General features: G+C 41.1%; 1 protein-coding gene across 1 annotated transcript; it reads right to left on the bottom strand.

Moving 5' to 3' along the window:
* Nucleotides 1–1,099: 1,099 nt before the first annotated feature.
* Nucleotides 1,100–23,047, bottom strand: castor2 (cytosolic arginine sensor for mTORC1 subunit 2). Its single transcript, XM_020647135.3, has 9 exons — nt 22,691–23,047; nt 13,983–14,053; nt 12,506–12,699; nt 8,332–8,464; nt 8,072–8,195; nt 7,092–7,202; nt 5,263–5,345; nt 5,012–5,106; nt 1,100–4,125 (listed from the first exon to the last, which is right to left on the bottom strand). Exons 1-9 carry the CDS (start codon nt 22,801–22,803, stop codon nt 4,063–4,065), a joined length of 987 nt encoding a protein of 328 aa, XP_020502791.1. The 5' UTR covers nt 22,804–23,047; the 3' UTR covers nt 1,100–4,062.
* Between the last annotated feature and the right edge of the window lie 508 nt (nt 23,048–23,555).

The following is a 23,555-nucleotide window of genomic DNA, read 5'->3' as shown; positions in this document are numbered from 1 at the left end:
TTCCTATTAAGTGTTGTCAAAAGTTAAATGTTTTATGGAGGTTTTTGCACATCCAACTTTCTCATGAAAAAGGTTCATAGAACATCAAACTATCACATCGACAAGAAATATCCTGCACACTACTCTTGTTCAGCGTCACAGATTCATGAGAAGAAAATCACACAATCAGTCCCTATGAACCTTAGTGAAGTGTGTTGTCACTTGACAAAGGTTGACCACACTTCACTAAGGTTCTGAGGGACTGAAATGTTTGTCAATTTTTTCTAATAAATTGGTGACCGAGCAAGAGTAGTGTGCAGGGTTTTTTTTTGTTTCAAGTTGAAAGGCAAATGAAAAGCCTTAAAGGCAGGGTTGACAATTTTTGATAACTAGCATGATTTTGAAAGTAGCATTCCCTCAGTGCTCCGTCTGCACCCATCCCCTCCCCTCTGTGCTCCCTCATAAGCCACGCCCCCTCACTTACATGGACGAGCGTTAGCTCCAGAAGTGGACCTCAGCTCATCTCTGTCATTGTGTAGAAACTACGTCGTCTCATGTCTCATTCAGCGGTCAGTAAACTCTCAGTATAAACTCCTAAAGTCATCGGTGACGAGCTCTGAGTGTAGAGAGCGAGCAGGGAGACAGGGAGGCGTCTGATTGGTTCCTCAGATTGGTACCTCGTGGCAGACATTGGTGGAAGTTTTTACAGACTTACAAACTGATACAGATGATGGATTTTCTTTGTTCCTTTTTCAGAGAACATGAGTTATTAATTTCTGTCAGGACCTAAAGACAATTTACACCAAAATCTTTAAAAGTCAATCTGGAGAAAATCACCAACCCTGACTTTAAGTGCAAAAATCTAAAATATGGTTAAGAGTGAATGCACTTAAGAGTCACTATTGGTTATGATTATAGTTTATTATTTTCTAAATTTTTTGTCAAAATTTCACCCAGAAATCTTCTTCAGAGTGACTCCAGAGACTCGGGTTTAAATTTAGCAGAGATGGAGACAGTTTATTGATTTAATGTCCCACTGGAGGCTTCTAACAGTGAGAGGACGATCTGTGCTTTAAAGTGAAGACAACAAGAACGAAAACAGACTCAACACACAACCAGGTCAAAAAAAAGCTTGTTTTATTTATTTTTTTCCACACAAGAAGCTCCAAGCGGAAAGCTTTCAACGTTTTCTTTGAAATGGAGTCAGAAAAAAAAAAGGTCACCTTCCTCATGTTTTAACACTGATAAACACAGGGTCTCTACTCATCACAGCTGATCAGGAGAAAGAAAAGGTGTTGTTAGGTGCAAGGTGTTGTGTGTGTGGGCGGGGGAGGGGCGGGGAAACATAATCACCAAACGCTTTAAGACCAACAGGAATCTTCCCGTGTGGACAGGATCTTTGTTAAGTAAATAACCCTCCCCGTTTCATACAGTACAGCAGGTCTTTTGGGGGGGGGGGGGGGGGGGCTGCGTTAAAGTGCAGACTGGGGCGGGGGAGGGGCAGCTTCAACACCGTAATGGACACCAGCAGGGTTCAGGAGGGGGAATGTTCCTACCCCGCATGGTGGACCTTAGCTTATCGTTTAGCACGCTTGCACTCAGTCGTTATTCTGGTACATCGTCAAAGTGGCTCAGTAATTATTACTACTGTAGATGAACAAATAAAAAAAAAAAGAAAGAAGTCATTGCGTTTTATCATCAGGGTCGTTACTGCAGTGGGTTCACACTGTGAGCGACATGATCATCGAGTCAAAGGAAAAGGGCGGCAGAGTTGGAGTGTTTAAAGGAATAAAAAACATCGTATTGCTTTTGTTTTGACAGATATTAAGATAGTTTGAAGATTCATGATAAGAAACTTTTAAAATGTGCATTTGTTGGCGTCTGAACCGACATTTCTTGTTAATCTCCTTTTAAAAACAGCTGAAAAACATTTGTATAGGCCAAGGATTCTCACACATATACGTCATTACAATTCTGTTTGAACATCTGGAGATTGCACTTTGCAGTATTTGTGATTTTTTTATATACTTATACTTATATACTTCCATAAATAGTGCAGCCCTTCTTTGTGGGTTCAGTTTTTACTATAACCCTTTAAATGCACAAAACGTTTTCTAAATATTGGGAGCGAGCTGCTGCATGTGTGAATGCAATTAGCAGAATTTCTTCACCCTGGTGAAATGTCAGCGTGAGCCAACATGTAAACACAGAAAGAAAATTTCTAGCGAGTGAGCGAGAGGGAGAGTTTCATGTTGTTTATACCCCCTCCCCTACTCGCTTCCTTTTTCCGACAGCGAAAATCTCCCGCTGTGAGTGACGCATGAATAAACCTGCTCAGGACGATTTCAAGAAAAAGGTCAAGAAATTGTATCAGTGCATGTGTGAAAAGGGCTTATGATTCAATCTTTTAGTGTTACTATTTCAGGGGAAAAATAAATAAATCTGAAGAGTCACAACCCCCGGCAAGTGCTCAACTAAAAAAATAAAATAAAACAAAACCTAGAAAAACACTGCAAGTGTTGATTGAATCTTTTCTGTCGTTTAGGGATCAAACTAATCTTATACAGAGAGTTTATAGGAAAGGATAAAAGGTGAAGAGAAGCTAGGCTAGCTGTTTTCACCTGCTTCCATTCATTATGCTAAGCTAAGCTAATCACCTACAGGCTACAACTCCATTTATACACACAGAAATGAGAGAGAGTTATCGATCCTGTTGGATAGAAAGGCCTAAGATTGATTCCAAACATGTCTTATTATTGCTTTAAGTAGAAGCTAAACTCATCGAGTGTTTGATCCTCAAACGACGGGCAGCTCATGATGCATGATTGATTCGTCTGATATTGGGTTGATTGAGGCCTTTGAATGATTATTTAACTTTTAAGTAATATAAGAATGTGGAAAAATAACTGTGAAATGAGACCTGCTGGATATTAACGTCCTTGAAGTTTACACACTGACAAAAGTCAAATCTAAGCCGGTGGCTGTGTCTAATTATTTAACAAAAATTATCTCATTATACTCATTCAGCCACATTTACCAAACAAGGTAATCTGAATAAGATGTTAAAACCAGCTGCGTAGCGTAGCATGCTAACATTTATGTGACTTGTTCTATTGCTGTGATTGGCTGCAGCGTCCTGAAGCATTATTTTGGTCTCTGCCATTAAACAGCACTTTAAAAAAAGGCTTGAATAAATCAGATTTGAATTTGAAAACGATAAAAAAAAAAAAACAGCTTTGTGGTGACTCATCCGCCATGTTGCTCACAGTGTGAACGCGTGTAACTTTTAAAAACACTAAAAAAAGAGTCCGTCCTCTTCAAAGCTCTCAGATCCTCTCCAGGTTTCTACAGATCAAGCAAAAACACTCTAAAGGGACTGAACCAGTTCAGAACATTGCTGTGATTAAAACATGTTCAACAGCGACTAAAAAGCAAAAGAAAAAAAACTAAAACAAACACAAATTGCTCCACCGGGCGCTGGCTGTCTCGCGAAATTGTCTCCTTCAAATTGCACATGTGAAAAGTTTGGAAACAAAAAGGCATCAGTTGGGGCATTCAGACATCTTGGCACCGATAAAATGACCTGTCGAAAACCAAACGGAACAAACAAAAAGAAAAGAAAAATGGAGAGCTTGGTATATAGATATATAGATATATCTATATATATATATAATCTCTCTTTTGCTTCAGAGAGTACATTCGTCATCCTTCTGTAAGAGGAATTATGTAACTAATACAGTATGGTGCTCATGAGGGTCAGGGAGTGGGAAGAAGAAGCAGCTTCAGAGAGGAAAAAGAAAAACGGATTCAGTCCGGTAAACTAAAAGCAACAACTACCAGAGCGGGCAGTGGAGGGGCTCGAGTGCCGAGGAGGAGGAGGTAAAGAAAATGAATCCCTAACACGCTGTCACCCCCCCCCCCCTCTCCCACCCACGCTTTGTGGTTCGATCCCCTTCCTTCAGAGCCGATCCACAGGAGTCCGCTAAGAAGCTCTTGGCACTTTTTGGACATGATAAACGTTTGAACCAAATGACTGGAGAGACAAAAAACACAAACACAGCGGTTTCTCCTCCGGCAAGTCGTTCACTGTGCTGTGCTCTTGGTCCGCAGAGCTCCGATCACGCTTTGGATGTTTTCTTCAGGAACCTGCAGGAGACAAAACGCTCCGTAACCCTCTGATCACAGCACATAGGGGAGCAGCTGAAGCTCATGTCGGCATCTATTACTTCTTTTTTTTTTAGGTCAAGTATTGGTCTATAAAACATCAGAAACAATGAATCATTTCCATCAAGAGCCCTGAGTGACGTCAAACCTGAGAACTTAAAGTGTCTTACAGCATCATGTGAGACAAATTGGGCTTTCACTTTTGCAGAAATCTCCTGAAAAGCTCCTGATATGTCCAGGAGGAGCTGTATAGTATGTGTGAACACAAACAGCACCATTTTTCACTCTGACTTCACTCTTGAGTTTCTCCTGCAAGACCCCCTAATATTTTTTCAGCAGCAAGTCAGAGCGAGCTATAATGTGAGAACAAAGCAGGATTTTCTCCGGAGAATTCACCTCGAGCCAATAGGAGGGGGGAGTATAAAGTCAAATATTCTCATAATAGCGTCATATAGCGGACTCTGTTGCTCCGTCCAACATTTTAGAGTCTGCTTTGTTTTCATTCTGTCTTACCTCAGCAGACTCGCCCCGCCCTGACATAAATAAACAAAAATGAAAGATTGCATATCAGCAATAACTTATCTTCCGTTCTTCATGTTTAACTCATACCTCATGTGTCTCATGAATTCAAAATAACCCCCTCCCCCCCTTACCTCAAAATGTATTTCTGACGCTATAAATAAATTGAGAGTAGTTCACAGCGACTATGAGCTTCGTCTGAATCAATCAAAATGTTGTAAAAGCGTAGCCATAATACTCAGGTATCCATCCAATAGGTACGCACGCTGAGAGACAAAGCCGGGACGTTTACATGAAATAACTTTTTGAGCACTTGAACATGAATAAAAACGGGTTGTTCTTGTCTTACCAGTGCGTGGTCGAACTTGAAGGTACTAATGTAGTAAGCAGGAATGTCAGCTGTAGCCAGGGGTTCTGATATCTGAGCCACGATGCCGCACTCATCTGCGAAAAAAAGAAACAAGACAACAACTTTACAAGCCCACCCAGAGACTGTAAATCAGAAGGCATGTTGTTAGCTTTTGTTTTATATGCTGTGTTTGTTCATCTCTGATATTTAACTTTTTTGTTTGTTTTAGCCTTCTAGTGGATTAAACTCACCAAATCCTAAAGGTTGTCCTCCGATGCGAACCATTTTCCAAAGCTCTCCAGAAGCGCTAGTGAAGAGGACGTTGTTTGGAAACCTTTAAGTGAACAAATGACAAAGAATAAAACATATATGAGGTCATTTAAAATATTTATAGGTATCATCATGCTTTTTATGGGACAGAATAAAATCTGAGCTCAACCAAAGTCAAAACATCATATCAGATAAGCCTTTAAATCACTCAGTGGGTTTGCTCTTGTTCATGTCTGATTGCATGTTGGGCTCTCAGGGACTCTGAGGCACATCTGTAACGTAAGATGTTAAATCTATTTTCCCCTCTGGTTCCTGATTATCATTAAAGGTGACATATCCTCCTCCTCTTTTTCAACCAGTGTAAATAAGTCTCAGAGCTCCTCAAAACATGTGTGTGAAGTTTCTTGTTCTAAATCCACTCTGATCCTGTATTTGATCATGTCTAGAAACCCCTCTATTTCAGCCCTGCTCAGAACAGGCTGTTTCTGTGTCTGTACCTTTAAGTATGTAAATGAGCTGTGTCTGACCACGCCCCCTCTCTGGAAGGTCTTGGGTGTACTCAGTGCTTTCTTGCTCCATGTCCTATTGTTTACGGTGAAAAGGCAGACTCAGAGGGCAGAACAAACACCTAGCTGTGGGAGTGTCACCCACCTGGGGGAGGGGCTACTGCCCTTTGTGATGTCATGAAGGGAAACTCTTCAAACGGCCTATTTGAGCACACATTTTCTGAAAAGTGGAACAGGCAAAAGACGGAGAGGATGGACTTTTTTCAAAGTTGGGGGCATTGTTGTCAGATTAGGGATTTACTAGTGTTAAATTCACTTGTTAAATTCACTTGGCAGACAGCTTTCACAGTTAACAACGCCTGCTTCAGATGATGCTAAACGTTAGCTCTTCAGATCGACATCAACCGGTGAGTCGTGTTGCTGCAGTCTGACCCGCTGCGCTGATTAAGACAGTCGTTGTAAAGTAGAAGAAAAATAGGTGACCTATTCCTCGAAGACAACATGAGCGGTCTTATATAAACCATGTGGACCAGGCTGACCCACATGTGCCTGCGACAAAACATGAAGTTTAAAAAATTAATGGAAGTTTTGGTTTCCCCTCCACTTGGCTTGAAGACATCACTGACCCACATGTGAGATACCCGAAAGCAGAATGTGGACCAGGAGCTAACGTGGAGGTAAAACAAGGAGAAGCCACACGGGAGGTGCAGCTGCTCAGGATTCTTTACATCCTGTCTGCTTAATTAGAGAGAAACATGGGGCCACTGTGGAGGAGAAATGAGTCAGCCTGAAAGCCCACTGTGACTTAACTACGTCCTCTATACATCACTGCTGTGCTACTGCTTAGCAACAAACTGACCGCCCCCTCAAACAGTAATCATGTGTTTGTTCCAGCTGCTGAAACATCGTGCAACAAAACATCTCAAAGGAACAGGTGAGGATAACTACACAGCAGAAATAAACAAATACGTTCCTGAGACGGCTCGTTTTGTTTTGTTTTCTCAAATCGAATCTCCTGATTTGACGCCCCCTTAAACATCAGAACTCACCGACTCTCAATATCAATATCTTACTTATTTTATGTTTTTATTTGTAACACAAACATCTCTTTATGTCTTTAAAAGATTTTGTACGTAAAAGATAAAACCCTGAGTCTGAAAAAGTTGTTCTGTAAAAAAAGAAAATGAATGTGATGATTTTCCAAACATCTCAATCGGTTGGATCCTATTTGAAGCACTTTGGTCTGTGTGTTTGAATGAAAGGTGCTTTTTAAATAAAGTTTTAGAGTCTTCTGTTAACTCCACCTTTGAGTTGTCTGCTCGTCCATGACCAGCGAGATGTAGCCCTCGATCAGGGAGAAGGAGAAGAAGCGGATGTGGTTGGAGTCCTCGCTGGAGGCTCCGGGCTCTTTTGGACTGGAAGGAAAACAGAAACATCTCACAATGTGGAGAAGGAGGTGAAGCAAGAATCACATTCTGCTCATCAAACACCTGCTGACAGGCCGCAACAACAATGAGGCAAAGTTAGATTTCACACATTTTCATTTTCATCCTCCAACAGCTGCAGCTTCACTGTCACAAATCTACTGTTTAGTGCTTAGTATAACAACACTATAAGGGACATGTGTGGATCTTTAACGTTTATTTAAAGGTTCTAATGACATGGAAAGATGTTTAAAGGGATACTTCACCCATTTGCATGAAGCTTTGTATCATTACAAACCTGGTAGTATTTTTGAATGGTCGTGCATCGCGCCCTCATTTTCTCCTGAGATGGGAAATCTTTTGTATTTCTTGTCTGAAAAGGAGCCTCCGATGACGCAAAAATCGTCATTTTGCTGTGCTGTGCATTCTGGGATTTGGTGTCTTTCATCCACATGAGCCACAAAGACACTTTCTGCCTTTTCTTGGTCAAGAAGGCTCCAACTTCAAAATGTATTTCACATTTCTACATATATGACTCAATGTCAATACAGATTCATGTTTCAATGGGTGAAGTATCCCGAAGCAGCTGACATTGGGCAATAGACAGAGTACACCTACCTAGCAAGCATGTCTTTAGACTGTGGGAGGAACCAGAGTACTGGGAGGGAACCCAAATCTTTCATTTGGTTTCAAAATCTGTGCTTTTTATATTTTAAAGATCTGACTTTACAATACCTAACATATTACAACTGATGAGTTCATGCTTGATTTTGTCCATGAGGCCAAAACACTTCATCCTTTCACTTTAGACGTATTCTTAGAGACGCTAACACATTCCTAACAACACTGAAGGTTCTTACCCTCCAGAGTAAAACATGACGTCCATGAGCAGGGTGGCGACAGAGGGCAGCGTGTCCGGGTCCAGGCTGGTCACACAGAACATATTGCTGGGACTCGATAGAGGGTGAATGATGGGACGGGGCACTGAAAAAAACAAAAACAGACAGAATATGGTAACAATGGAGTCTATTAACAACTCATACGTTGTGGAAGTGTTAACACCTGCTGCACGTTTACATTTATGAAAAATGCTCGTTTTTTTTTAAATTTTTTTTTTTACCTAGTTTAGGTTTTACGAAGCCGTTGGTGACTCCCAGGTCGTGAACAGCCACCGTCTCCCCGTTGACGACCCGCAGCAAAGTGAATTCAGAAGACAGCGTGTGCATGACCATGGGCAGATCTCGCTCCCGGACCTGACGACCAAAAGAAACATGAACGAGGTGAGATAAGAGAACAAGATGACACATTAGAAAATGATTTCTACAGCGAGTTATTTGACACGAGAAGATAGAAATTACTTGTAAGCACACCCACTCTCATCTGTATTTATTTCACTTCCCATAATTCATTAAACATCTTTATCGCGAGGAAAATTGGCTCAACCTGTTTTAATCAGCACATAGAGGAGTTAACATAAAATCTGAGGAATAACAACAGCTCTGTTTTTTACTCTACACACATCAGGTTGAAGCATTTTGAGATTTGTGATTAGTACATGGAGAATACGGTGCATGTATCTTTGCCTCTGAATGAAATCCTCTAAATCCTTGGGAAGGTTCCCTCAGGAAATTCAGATTCCAGCAGCAGGTAGCAACAAAGTATAGAACAGTACACAGATACAATAATAATAAAAAAAAACCATATACAAATACAGTAGCAGCAGTAGACATGTCTAAAATAAAATATACAGATTTATATTAAAATAGCAGCAGCTACTGAGTATGAATAAACAACCCTTCTAGGCATGTTTTTCAAAATAAAAGCCTAGCATAGACAACCTTCTTTTGGTCCATGGCACAAATCTGCAACCCACTGGTATCAAATGTGAGACCCACTTTTGGGTCCCAACCCACCAGTTGAGAACCATGGCTTTAAAACAATATTGTTGCTTGTTGGTCGGATGGATATTTAACTGCTGACTGCAAAACATTATGCCCTCTCTCAGGGATTATTAAGACAACTTTGAACCTTGAACCTTGATATATAAAAACAAGCTAAAAAGCTCAATGAAATGATTTCCATTACAGAAAGTAATGATTAAATTAGAAAATTAGATTTTCAATGTTAATACAGGTAGAAGAACACAAAACAGAGAAGATATACAGATTTGGTGCAGAAATAAACTGCTGCAAAATCACTTCAGGTTAAAGTAGAGGACAGAAATGAATCAAAGTCTTGAGAAGAGAAGTGTTTTGTTTTTTTATCTCCAACAATGACGCAGAACGATTATTAAACCACAATCAGGTTCATTCAAAAAGCCTAAAGCCTCTGATCTGGTCCTTTCATAACTCTGCCCAGAAGAACACAGCTTTTCATACGTCTCGTAAAAAGCTGAAGGTTCAAAATGTTTCATAAAGAGGTTAAGAGTTGTCTTCAGGGGAACATAAATAAATTCCTGGAAATTCAGTTTTGGAAACATGTTGCATTAGATAAGAGTGTTGGTCTGTGGGGGACTCTTCAAGATGAAGGAATGCTAAACAAGGACAGGGGCCCAGATTTATTTCTCCTTCAGAAATTTATCAAATCTTTTTTTTCATGGTTCTGTATTGTTCTCTTCTAAGCTACCGCATAAGAGACCGAAGAAGAGACAGGAAATACAGAGAGGAGAGAGTGGGGGGTGACATGCAGGAAGGGGCTGAGGCCAGTCCAGAACCATGATCACTTCATGAGGACCAAAACCTCTGCACATGGAGCGTGTGCAACAACCGCCAGGCCATACGGCGCCCAGATGGTTTTGTATTCTTGAAGTAGTCCCATAAAGTGATAAATTACTGTAAAATATTCCCATCATTTTCAGGAGTTATTGCACATTAATTAAACAAACTATAACCATTAAACAGATAAGACATTTATGTTGTAGTTGTTGAGATTGAGAAGTAGAAGGGAGGTAGTATGGAAGCCCTTAATGGAAATAGAAATAGAAAATTCACCCTGTGTACAGTGTGTGCCTATAAAGACTCAAACTATTCATACCAAAATTGTTTTTTGAAACAGTTTGTAAACATGTTAATTTCTGCTGTAAAAACAGGTATTTTTGAATGGGTGTGTATGTGACTTCTGAGGGTTTTCAAGCGAGCATCTAGTGGACACTCGAGGAACTGCAGTTTTTTTTTTTTTTTTTTGCATTGGCTTTTATTTTTTTAACTCCAGAGGTTGCCACTTGATGATTATGTGTAATTTCAGTCGTTTTCAAGATCTCTACTTATATTTCTTATTATATCGACATTACAAAAAAAAAAAAAAGAGTCTCATCATCAAAAAAAAAAAGACCGGTCACTCAGATAGGCCAACTTAAAAATAATACAAGGATAATAAGACGCGACTAGTGAATAAAATGTGTTGATGTTTGTCGACTTTGGGCTTCCGTAGGGTTTCTACTTTTACTTAGTTAACACCTTTTCAATGAGAGATTCTGACAAGACATCCTTAAAACTGTCCATACACCCTTCTTCTTCTTCTTCTTCAATTCATGACTTTGAACAAGGGAAGCCAAAAACAGGTACTGCCCCCTGCTGGTTAAAATCAGTATCACGCTATATTACTCTGTCTCATTGTTTTCTAAATGATCTTGTGCGGCATCATTACATCCGTACTATCAATCAAATATACACATTTTTGAGTGTCTTGTTGAAACAACACGTCCAGGAGTGTTTCTTCATTGTCTCTAAAATGAAAGTGGATCTCTGACGCTGGTCACAAAAATAAATTGAAAGAGTGTGTCTGAGTCTAACAAAGTGATTCCTCTGTCAGCTATTACTTCAATTGAATTTCTGTGTGTGTGTGTGTGTGTGTGTGTGTGTGTGTGTGTGTTTCGGCTCAGTGAGGATATAGTTATGGCTCTGTCAGGCTTTACTGCTTTATGTAACACAAAAGATCCAAACAGTGGAAAATAAACAACACATCTTCAGCTGGTGTGTGTTTTCCCTCACATAGTCAGTAATTCAATCCGACACAATGTGAGCCAGAGAGGAGACGGGTGCTGGTTGATGTGGGCGACGGGGTGAGCGCAGCAGGTTTTTTTTTTTTTTATCTGACACTGATAATAATTAGGATTATGGGGTATGGAAGCAGTCGGTGCACAGACAGGAAACAAGAGGATGATACCTGGAATTCCAGCAGCAAGAGGCTGAGCTGCTGATCCCCTTTACGTAACAGATTATGAACATCGACACATTCTTTTTTTTTTTTCATTTTCATAAACATGCCAGAGTCGCTCAGCAGACCCTGGTTTTTCCACGAAAGCAAGGCAATAAAAAAATACATTCCCAGTGGCCAGAGAGGCTTCGGTATGAGAGTGGATCGGTCTCTAAATCAAAGGCAGGGAGGCCGGTGAAGGTACACTATGTCCGAGGTTATTGCTTTTACATGTCAGGCATTAATAGGATGTAAGGAATGGGGGTAATATAATGGAAAAGTAATGAAACCCTTACAGCATGCCATAAACACATTTAATAAGCTCTCAAACTAATCATGTTTACACTGCTCTACGACGACGTGAACAAACTGTTAACCCAACATGTAGACGTCATAAAGCATCTTTTTAATAATTATGTTGATATGTAATGCACTTTACTGTAAATGAAGCAAACATATGGACTGTAATTTGACTTTTTAAAAGGAAGAATATGTGATTTTTTGATCCAGCAGATGTCGCCCTTGAGCACCAGCATGAAACCAAAACAACTCGCGCTGCATTGTTGTGTTAGCATGCTAATGCTAGCGATCTTTATTATGCTGGTATCTTCACACTGCATGTAAATTTACCTGAAATGAGCGTGATCTAGAAACACAGTTAAGCAGTGAGTACAGTATGTTATTCTTCTTTTCTCTAGTCCCTCAATTAAACAACTTTTATACACGAGGGGAGGAGTCAGCCGGCCGTCCGGGCGATGTAAACAAAGTGAAGATAGGACTCTGAAAACTCTGAAAACATCACAGACAGTGGGACTCGGGTGTTACACCCATTGTAGACAGTCATGACTCACAGAGTTATTTTCAGAGGAGATACTTGATCTCTGGTAAGTGTGAAAAATTGCATATTCTTGCATATGCAGCAGGAGTAAACTGGCTATATACTTCATGTACTCTGGTTACACAGTCGTGCCGGTTTTCCCATCATAATGGGTTCATTTATCTCATCATCTCAACAAAGCCGATGTTCCAAAATCAAGATGACATAAAAGATCTCCAAAAAAAAATGACACAAAGCTTGAGACATTCACACCAGCACTCACCAATATGAAGTCGGTCTGATACGTGGACAGCATGAAAACAGAGATGTTGTGGTCGGCCAGCGGTGCGATGACTGATTTGGCGATTTTGGTGACGCCGATGGGCTGTGAGTTGGAGGCGTTGCCGCCCCCCGACACCACGTTGAGGGCCAACCACGTGGCATCAGCAACACTGATGTGTTCCGACTGGGGCAACTCTGGGAACGGACGGAGAGAGTCAAAAACAGTTCAGCTATAACCTTTAAGTGTTATTTAACGCTAACTTAAAGGAGCTTTAAGCTTGACACCAGGTCAACAGGATACCACTACTCTTTTACAGTAATGTACAGCTTGATTTATCTTGGACAGCAGTGATTTAACCCTCAATTCATCAAAGTAAACACTCTTTTTCTGGTATTTCTTTCCTGAAAACTAAATACAAGGACCTGACACACTGGACCATTTCTGGAACAAATAGCTGAGAAACTGGGCCGTTAAGAGTGAGCAATGTTCATGAGTGTTTGTTCCTTATTTCATTTTGAGTCCTAGTTCCTGTTTTGACACTTATTGTCTTTATGATGCTCTACTGCCACTGCCTTTCTGCTGTCTTGAATCACGGAAAATATGATTTCCTTCACAGCCTGCAGATCACCTGATGTGATAACAGAATATTGAGTAAGGCATTGAAAAACGGGAGTAATGTTTGTATGTTTGGGGCTTTGTATGCCTTTATTTAGAGAAGATAGAGTCAGAAGAGGAGAGGGAATGACGTGGAAAAAGATCCACAGCTCAGATTTCAACCCCGGCTTTCAGCTTGAATTGGAGTATTTGAGAAAATACCATTTCTAAATGATTTTGAATTGTTTTACGTTTTTTTAAAGGCATCTAGCGACCCCCCTCCTGGTCGTCTGTGACCCTGATGGGGTCCTGATCCGTTTTGTGAACAACTTCCTTATACTGTTGTAAACTCTAATTAAATGTATTATTAGCTGACATGGAGGAGCACCCTCAGATTAAACAACTTTTAAAGCATTTTCCCCTTAATGAGGTACTTTTTATATATCTGTTCTCAGACTTTATAAAATCAACTTCCTGTGATGAAATTCTGTTGATTATAAAATGTCTTTTCAAAAGCAACCAACATGACTTAGTTGTATTCATAGTTTGGTTGAGCAGACAGCAGAGAACAGCTCACTCAGTAGAAAATACCTGCGCCTGTTACGCAACACATCGCCTGTGGTCTCCACGGTAACCAAGGAGGGTCACCCTGGGAGAGGGTGTGTAATGACATGGATTCACTCAATCAGCCGACCACAAAACAAGGCAAACCGGCAGCTTGGCCTCACATCCATAATGGCAAAGTGTGCTCAAACACGGGCAGCCGAGGCTATACGCGGCGCTGCACACACACAATGTGATCTTTTCCTGCCGCCTCGATCTATGGTTGCCACGGTGACTTTTAAAAAATCCATAAGAGAAAAACAAATAAGAAAGGACTCACCTTTAAAGCCTTCCTCGTCGACGATTATGGTGTAGTCCTCGGGAGTCTCCGTCAGGCTGAAAAACTTGCATCTGAAAAAGGGAGAGACAGAAAATGAAAAAAATCAAAAGAGAAAGTTCAAAAGATTAAACTGCACGAGTCGTTTGTGAGGTCTGTCCAACAATTACTGTCGCCTGTAGCTCTTCTGCTCCCTGGTGCGTTCGTAACACACACATCAAACACTGTTTGGAGATTTGAGGAGACAGTTTCATATGAAAAAGATGCATCAGTGAGATGTTCAGGGACTGTAAATGTCTACTTCATCATTTCATATTGAACATGAGGCTCATAACCACGACACCAATAAAACTCAGTGCTGCTCTGCTCCCAGTATTAACCTCCAAACACAAAGTGATGTGAGAGGAATAATAATGACTGAGGAAACTTTTTAATATGCAAACAGGGCTGCGACCTACAAATTACACCTCCGATTAGCCGGCATCATTTATCACATGTGGAGATGATGATAGATCATGCAGCAGTTAGATTTCATGGAAGGACATGTACCACTTTGCTCCAGAATAAAATATCTCGAACAGCCCTGACACACCAAGCAGACAGCAAAGAACTAGTGGCGAGGAGGCCTCACATGACCAAAAAGTTGCACTTGAACACACCGCAAAGACTACAGCTGACGGCCAACCACCACTTACGTTTTGCTCATGCATGAGAGGAAATAACTCTCCATGCCAGCAGGGGGCGGTAGTTTGTTGTTATGATACAAGAAGACCATTTTCACTCCGCTGTCAGTCACCACTCGTATTACAGGTCGCCTACTAATGGAGAATAATGTCTGATAAGAAGTAGAAAATGGCGCTGGCGTTGTCAGTTCTTGGTCTTTTAGTGGAAAAAAGAAAAGAAGAGGTGGAGGAGACAAATAAGGAGAAACCGCACTAATGGGTGAAAGCATGGAGACTACAGAGACATGCTCAAGGGGCTTTACTGAACCTGAGAGGAGAGCTGGAGAGAAATGAAACCTCCCAACAGCCAATCAGAGAGATCCCTCTCACCGACGCCGATTCAACATGTCCAATCGGCCAAGAAAAGGCCAATTGGGGCCGTGGTCTACTGATTTCTCTTCTTGACACCAACATGGGGTCAACATGATTATTTTAACATGAAAAACTGTTTGATAATTTGTTCTGGAATGTGGTTCAATTTGGTGATCTCCTGATAAATCCTCAAACGCCAACAGCATCAAATGAAGGAGTTCTCTGGATATGATAACTGATAGGTTTACTCCATTTTTAACTAATTTAGATATTCTACATATTATAACTCTTAAAGTCTTTCTATGTGATTTTTCACACTTAAATATAATATAAATCAAGTATATCCTCTGAAAATAACTCTGTGAGTCATGACTGTCTACAATGGGTGTAACACCCGAGTCCCACTGTCTGTGATGTTTTCACAGTTTTCAGAGTCCTATCTTCACTTTGTTTACATCGCCAGGACGGCCGGCTGACTCCTCCCCTCGTGTATAAAAGTTGTTTAATTGAGGGACTAGAGAAAAGAAGAATAACATACTGTACTCACTGCTTAACTGTGTTTCTAGATCACGCTCATTTCAGGTAAATTTACATGCAGTGTGAAGATACCAGCATAATAAAGATCGCTAGCATTAGCATGCTAACACAACAATGCAGTGCGAGTTGTTTTGGTTTCATGCTGGTGCTCAAGGGCGACATCTGCTGGATCAAAAAAATCACATCTAAAGCCTTTAAATGAGGGGCGCAAGTTAGTCGTTAGTGAGTATGGTATCAAACTTTTCTTTCTGTATTTGAAATTTACAAAAAAAACAACCATAAAACTCTTTGTCACGTATAGTAGTTTATCTTTTTTACTTCATCAGTGATTTTAATGAAATGATAAATTAGCCAGTTCCTCAACGTTTTTATCCTTTTTTTTTTTTAAATCACCAACTTGGAAACATCTTCGTTCCCTGTTTTTAAACCACCATTTCTCCAAATACTTCACATCACAACAGCTTTCCTGTCTGATTCCACCTGTCAGGTCTGAATGCACCAAATGGAAAGATATTGAAATGAAGGATATAAATAAGGCTTGAAATGATGCCCAGCAGACTTTCTGCAGCACAAAGGAAAGCAGTCACACAGCCGGCTGGATAAACAGAATGCACAACACTGCTGTGATAATCGCATCATTACAGGCTGAAGCCACTGAAGGCTCACACGTCACATTCGGATGAAAGGTGTGAAAAACAACAGGAGGATAAGAGAGAAGACTCAACAATGCTTTCTGCGGAAACACGAGCGCTTTCTTAGAATCCAACCGGCTCTCAAATATCAATTTGACCTGCAGTGATGACTTTTTGTCTGGTTCCTAACCTGAGTTAATAACACCCCTCCCCCCCCCCCATCATGATCATGTCTTTATGAGCTCTACTTAATGACTGACTCCATTATATGACACTGTGTTCCATCCAGATTAACAGCCAAACAGCAAATCACTGCAGAGATTTAAGTTATTAGCGAGCACAGAGGGGGGAGATCAGCGAACATTTAGCCCGCATCACTTACATTCTGTGTGCACGTAAGGAACTTCACAGGGACTCTTCAAATGAGTCCGAGCTTTTGCAAAAACACTCGCGAGCTCATCTGAGGCGAACACAACAACAAACATGTCTGTGTCCCGAGGGAACAGAAATTAAGTCGCTAAAGAAGTTGCATACTCACAAATGAATCATGTGCAACACAATTAGGTTTATTCAGAACGTTGCAGAAGTAGTTAAAGGAGCAATGTGTAAGATATTTACTAAGGAATTTAAGGAAACATGCTATGTTGAAGTGTTGGCTTCTCTGACAACAATGCAGCAGCCAGTATGTCCTCCTTCTAACTTTAGATTCTGCTCCTGAATGCTCTGGATTTGTTTGGACCACAGAAGGTAGGCGCTTTTAAGGTGACCCCCCCCACCACACGGCCGTTTTGGACGCCCCTCGGTTTGTCAGTTATGAGAGCAGTTATCAGGTCAACAGGTGTTGCAGCGATGGAAGCGGTCAAGAGAAGTGGTTCAGATAGAAGTGATTGTACCCGACCTAAAAAGCCTCTGCATGTTTCTAATAAGCTCCACGAGCAGAAACGTGCTCAAACTAGGATCAATATTGGAGATGCTTTTGAAAAATGGAGAGAGGTTAGAACACAGAAAGGTTTACAGACCCATGCAGAGCTGGATAAACACTGAAGCTTCAGTGTCCACCAATACCATCCAACATGGCAAATCTCCCGCTGTGAGGTGCATGTGTGAACAACTTTCAGGGACAGCCTGCCTGAAAATGTTCAAGACAAAATGTTCAAGACAAAATGTTCAAGACATTTTCAAGTGTGCATGTGTGAAAACGGCTAAAGTGACATCTTCCACTCAACACATCAGTCATTTGATCCATTGTTTGTATAACATGGTTGATTGAGGTGGGAAAATATCAATGTATGTAATCGAGATTCTTATATTCTGAAATATTAAATTGATTCATAACTTCCAAAAATCATTGTTTTTATTAAATCAGTCACTCCCTGCTAAGTGCTAAGGCTAGCTCTTTAACTCAGTAGAACACCAAGTGGAGCGACAAGAAATTCAGCCAGTCTCACAGATGACTGGAGTCCATCCTGAAGTATGTCTGAATATGCAAAAACATTTAAAATCCTCAGTAACAAAGTCTGTGTTGTGTGTCAGTATTGTATGAAAAGCAAAAACCTGGCAGCTGCAATATATTTTAAACAATATCTACTATATCTGTCCTGTATTTCTGTGCTCTGCAAATCATGATATGTAATACTTTTTGCAGAAAAATAAGAAAGATATGAGGGAAAAACAACATAAAAAAGTGTATGGTGGTGAAACTAGTTTAAACCAGACCTGCAGTAAGAACTGGATAAAGAGGAGGCCCAACTCAACACCATGATAAGGATGATAGTGTGCTGCTGACGGCCTTTATCAACAGGAGGAGGCATGAAGGTGTGCCAATGTGTTTTTGCTCCAACAGCATGAGACGCAGGATGGGAGTGGAGAGAGAGAGAGAGAGAGAGAGAGAGAGAGAGAGAGAGAGAGAGAGAGAGACAGAGAGAGAGAGAGAGAGAGAGACAGACAGACAGAGAGAGAGAGACAGAGAGAGAGAGAGAGAGAGACAGACAGAGAGAGAGACAGAGAGAGAGAGAGAGAGAGAGAGACAGACAGACAGAGAGAGAGAGACAGAGAGAGAGAGAGAGAGAGACAGAGAGAGAGAGAGACAGAGACAGAGAGAGAGAGAGAGAGAGAGAGAGAGAGAGAGAGAGAGAGAGACAGAGAGAGAGAGACAGACAGAGATAGAGAGAGAGACAGAGAGAGAGACAGACAGAGATAGAGAGAGAGAGAGAGAGAGAGAGACAGAGAGAGAGAGACAGACAGAGATAGAGAGAGAGACAGAGAGAGAGACAGACAGAGATAGAGAGAGAGACAGAGAGAGAGAGAAGACTCAGCTGGAAAGAAACGCGAGCAAATAAAAACAAAACTAGTTGCAAAACCAGTGTCATCCAAAGGACACTCGAGCTCTCAGGATAAACGATATGAACTTATGTAATCACCTAATGGACGGCTGCCATGACAAGAAAAACATCCAACCTTTAAATAAGGCGCACCGCTTCAGAATTCGCCCCCGACACACTAAATCCTTTGTCCAGCTAAAACCCTGGGAAACGTTCATTTGTTTTTCTTACATCACCCCTCTGTCTTTCCTCAGACGTTCCCCTGCTCACTACAACTAAAGCAAAACCACAGTCACAGCTGGTGCTTATACTGTATATCAACAGAGCTCGACTGACCTGAACAACACGGGGGGGGGGGGGGATTAAAAACAAAGATCAGCTCCAGAAAAACATAGCTAAAAGTTACAAGAACTTCTAAATATTACTAACAAGTTCTAATCTAATCCATAAACCTCTAAATCCAGCGCACAATCACTCCTCACAGATGCACCCAAACAGGTTTTTAATAAGACAAACCAGCTCACAGTGGAGGTGAAAGCAGCACAAGACCCATGCAGCTCTTAAAGAGAATCCATCCAGATGGAGACAATAATCCATATCTGCTCGTCATTGATTAGTATAATCTCTCACGTCTTCTGAGATTTTCTACTTCCCACATTGGCTGATAAGAAGACCCCTCTGGATCTACTGTCATCAAAATGTACAAACTATTTTTGTTGCATTCTGAACCTCTAAACCAAAGACGCTATATATTAATATGGACAGAGTGTCTCCGTCTTCTTCCATTGTACAAAACTGAAGCCAAAATACCCCCCTGACAGGCGCTGACATATCATACTGGTGATGTCACCCAATGGTTTCTGAAGGGCTGTTTGGGAAGTCTCGACACATGGTGGTGGCCTCATGGAAAACTGCTGTCAAAACAGTCATTTCAATATGGGGTGTGTTTGTGACTTCCGGGTCATTTGGAGCCAGCCTCATGTGGACACTTGAGGAACTGCAGTTTCTTGAACTTCTGCATTGGCTTCATTTTTTAAATTGACGCCATGCACGGCCCTTCTGCTAACTGAAGCACACATTTGGACCTGCAGATCAGACGTCAAAGAGTCTTAAGTTCAGAGTATTTATCCCCGAGGGGAAATTTGGTTTACACTCTGTTATTTATAGGGACATGCTTCTCACACTCATAGACCCCGAATCACACACATGCACAAACAAGACCTGTGGACATGGACTGGTGGAGAGATGTCAGAGTGGGGATGCTACAAACTGCTAAGCAGTTGGGGGGTTCGGTGCCTTGCTCAAGAGCACCTCTCCAGCTACCAGACCAACTTCCATATTATGGTCTGCAACAGGACTTGAACCGACAACCGGCGACCCTCCGGTTCCCAACCCAAGTCCCTATCGACTGAGCTACTGCCTCTACGTTTTCTCTCGACTTCCTTCCCTCTCCTCTGCTGCTAATACAGTTGAAAATAAAAGGAGCCTCATTTGTCCACAGAGCTGTGAATCATGACGTCACATCTGCTCTTTTTTTGCATCAAATATTTAGAAAAAAATTCTCAGAAAAAAAAAAACAACAACAATCTGTACCGACACAAAGACAAGAACAGAATTATTTGTGGATTTAAATCAGGGGTAAACAAAAAAAACAGTCTGCCATTTTGCACAGCAGATGTCATTACAGTGTTTATTGGTAGTGACTCATCAAAACCATTATCCTCTGAGGGGGACTGATTTTGTGGGAGTAGGACTTTCAGTTCAGATGCATACAGTTTGAATTTTGTTTGATGCAGCTTTTTTTACAGACATCAGTCGCTGCTGCCATCTTGTAATTGCCATCGATCCAGCAATAAACCCCTTTTCTGCAAGACATCATGTCACCACTCAACTCTGGACCCTGTCCAGTTAAAAGAGCAGAAAGTAAGAGGAGTTTAAATTCTAACACCACACAATATATCACCATCTTACTATGTTAGATATTTAAATTATAATCTAATAATGGACTTCTGCAAACATGAGGCTTAATTGTTTGTTTTTAAGGTTCTTCTTCCTTGTTATTAAAGAGAAATATATGAAAGCTGTCAGAAAATGTTCCCACTTACAGCATAACTCCCTCTGCTAATCTCTTTTCTGTGTGAAAGCTTGTAAATGTGCTTTGATGAGGCAAACATTCACATTATAGATGATTATTATGGTTACAGGGTGATATGTAGACACAGAGCTCTGCAGCTTCTCTTACTAGACTTGCGCAATAGTCTTGGCGCGGCTGTGCCTATAGGGCTATTTTCCACCAGCAAAACAAATCAGTTCACACTTCACATGGCGGACCCCTCGGACGGTGGCGGCGGGTGTAGCTGAGGAATAACAGAATGTATGTTATATTGCTATAACAATCAAGACTACCAAAAAGGGGTGATTTAAAAAAAAACAGCAATGGAATGAACAAAAAGACAACTTTGATTGCACATATTATTATACAAATTATTTCATAGAGTTACGGCTGTGGATCAGAGGTAGAGTCGATCGTCTCTCAACAGGAAGGTCGGGGGTTCGATCCCCAGCTCCTGCAGCTACATGTCCGATGTGTCCTTGTGCAAGACTCTTAACCCCAAGTTGCTCCCGCTGCTTAATCTGCAGTGTATGAATGTGATAATCTAACACTGATGGACTCTTTACTCAGCAGTCTCTACCATCAGTGTGTGAATGTGTAGGTGTGACCTGCGGTGTAAAAGAGCTTTGAGTAGCCAGAAGACTAGAAAAGAAATAAACAAGCTCAAGTGTATTTAACCAAAACAGTTCATTCACAGGTGTACTGACAGATAATCAATGAGCCTCTGCTTTGACGGTCAATTCATTGTAAACGTGCAAAACTTCTTTATGTTTCAGTTGCACCAGTTTGTGGATTTTACTGTTTTTTCGTCGACAACACAGGTCATTTGTAGAAGTATCCCTGAGCATATTTTGCTATTTTTGGGGGCATTGTGTTGATGAGAATCTGTAAATAGAGTGAAAAGTGTTTACCTGCAGCCTCATGTTAGCACAAACAAGAAGGATTATTGAGTTTACATGAAGCACTTAAAGAGGCTGTGTGTTATCAGTAACTTCTCCTCTGCACAGAGGGAGTTTTTGACTACCAGCTCACTGCCTGCAGTGAAGTATTTAACGGCAGACAAAAGCCAGTGTGTCAGTTGAGTGAGCTTATTTGCTTAGGCTAATATTAATGGACTGTGTGGAGGTTATAAAAATGCACAAACAGGGCAATGACAAGTGCGCATTTAAAAAAGAGTCTTAAGACCTGTAGTTCACAGGACAGAGCACACAGGGAATGTCCTGCAGTGTTTCTCAAGTTTTGGTTAAAAAAACATCCCAGTGCAATGAATAAAAACAAGCTGGACACACACACACACACACACACACACACACACACACACACACACACACACACACACACACACACACACACACACACACACACACACACACACACACACACACACACACACACACAATGAGAGACACACACACAGAATGAGAGACACACACACAGAATGAGACACACACAGACACACACACACACACAGAATGAGACACACACACACACACAGAATGAGACACACACACAGAATGAGAGACACACACACAGAATGAGACACACACAGACACACACACACACAGAATGAGACACACACACACACAGACACACACACACACAGAATGAGACACAGAATGACACACACACACACACACACAGAATGAGAGACACACACACACACACACACACACACACACACACACACACACACACACACACACACACACACACACACACACACACACACACACACACACACACACACACACACACACACACACACACACACACAGGCGTCGACCCAGCTACAGATGGCACAAAGCTACAAAATGACACAGAACACGGATAGGCCTGGAGACCCAACACACACTCTGCTCTCTAAATGACACCTCAAGCTGCATTGTGCACAACATTAATGCAACTACGGGAACAAGCTGGGGCACAAATTAAACACCGCTGCCTTTTAACACACAGCACAGCAACTACATGCAGGAAGCCGCCGGCAGTAGTTTGCTACAATGTCTCCTTCACAGAAAACACGTACAACAATACCGACAGTGTATGTTTCCGTGTCGCTGTCAAGTTTACGTACCTTGTTTTGGAGGCCAGGAAAGCGAGTTTTATTAATCCGTGCGTGCAAATCTGGATCCCCTCTTTCTCTATACTCGCCACTTTCAAGCTGTGCTCTAAAATATGAAGCTCCATCTTTTACGTCTTCTCATTTGAGGGACGACTAAATTGTGTAAAAAAATAAAAAATAAAAAAACCTAAACACTTTCAAACGAGATGCATAAATAAATAAATACACACATTCACACGGCAGGCTAAGGCGTGTTTTTTTTTTTTAAATAGGGGAAAGAAAGAGCGAGGCAGGGTGGAATAAAGAAAAGCAAAGAGGTAAAAAAAACGGACCCTGCTGTCAAAATCTAAAGCAGGACCGCTCACACTTCCGGTCCCGGGACTTCAAAATAAAAGTGTCTAGGAAAGGTGCATATTTTTTTATTTTATTTTATTATTTTATTTTATAAATAAAACATTTTTATTATTTTGTGCATATTTTGTATTATTTATTTTTTATTTTCGGTGCATTTTCTTTATTTTTACAGTCTATGGTGCATAGTGGTTCCCAACCTTTTTGTTTGTTTGTTTCGTGACCCCACTTTGACTTCATAAAAGTCCATATCAAAACACATAAAGCATTTTGCTAAAATAAAAAAATAAAAAAATATTCAAATGTTCTGGTTTTTTTCTTCTGTGCTGCAAGTTAACATTCAATTTAGACCAAATTTAAGCTATTTCATGTAAGCTTTATTATTGTGGACTGGACTGGACAGAGGCAGAAAGTGATTGTCTTTGTGCTTGCCTTGGACTGGGGCGCTGCTTGTTAAGGCAAGTGTTTGGGGCCCCACACCATTAGGGGGCCCCCTGAGGGCTCACAAGCTTTAAACCAAAGCAGT

Source organism: Labrus bergylta, chromosome 14 (genome assembly GCF_963930695.1).
Source record: "Labrus bergylta chromosome 14, fLabBer1.1, whole genome shotgun sequence".
Taxonomy (NCBI): Eukaryota; Metazoa; Chordata; class Actinopteri; order Labriformes; family Labridae; genus Labrus; species Labrus bergylta.
This window is presented reverse-complemented; position numbering and strand designations above follow the sequence as displayed.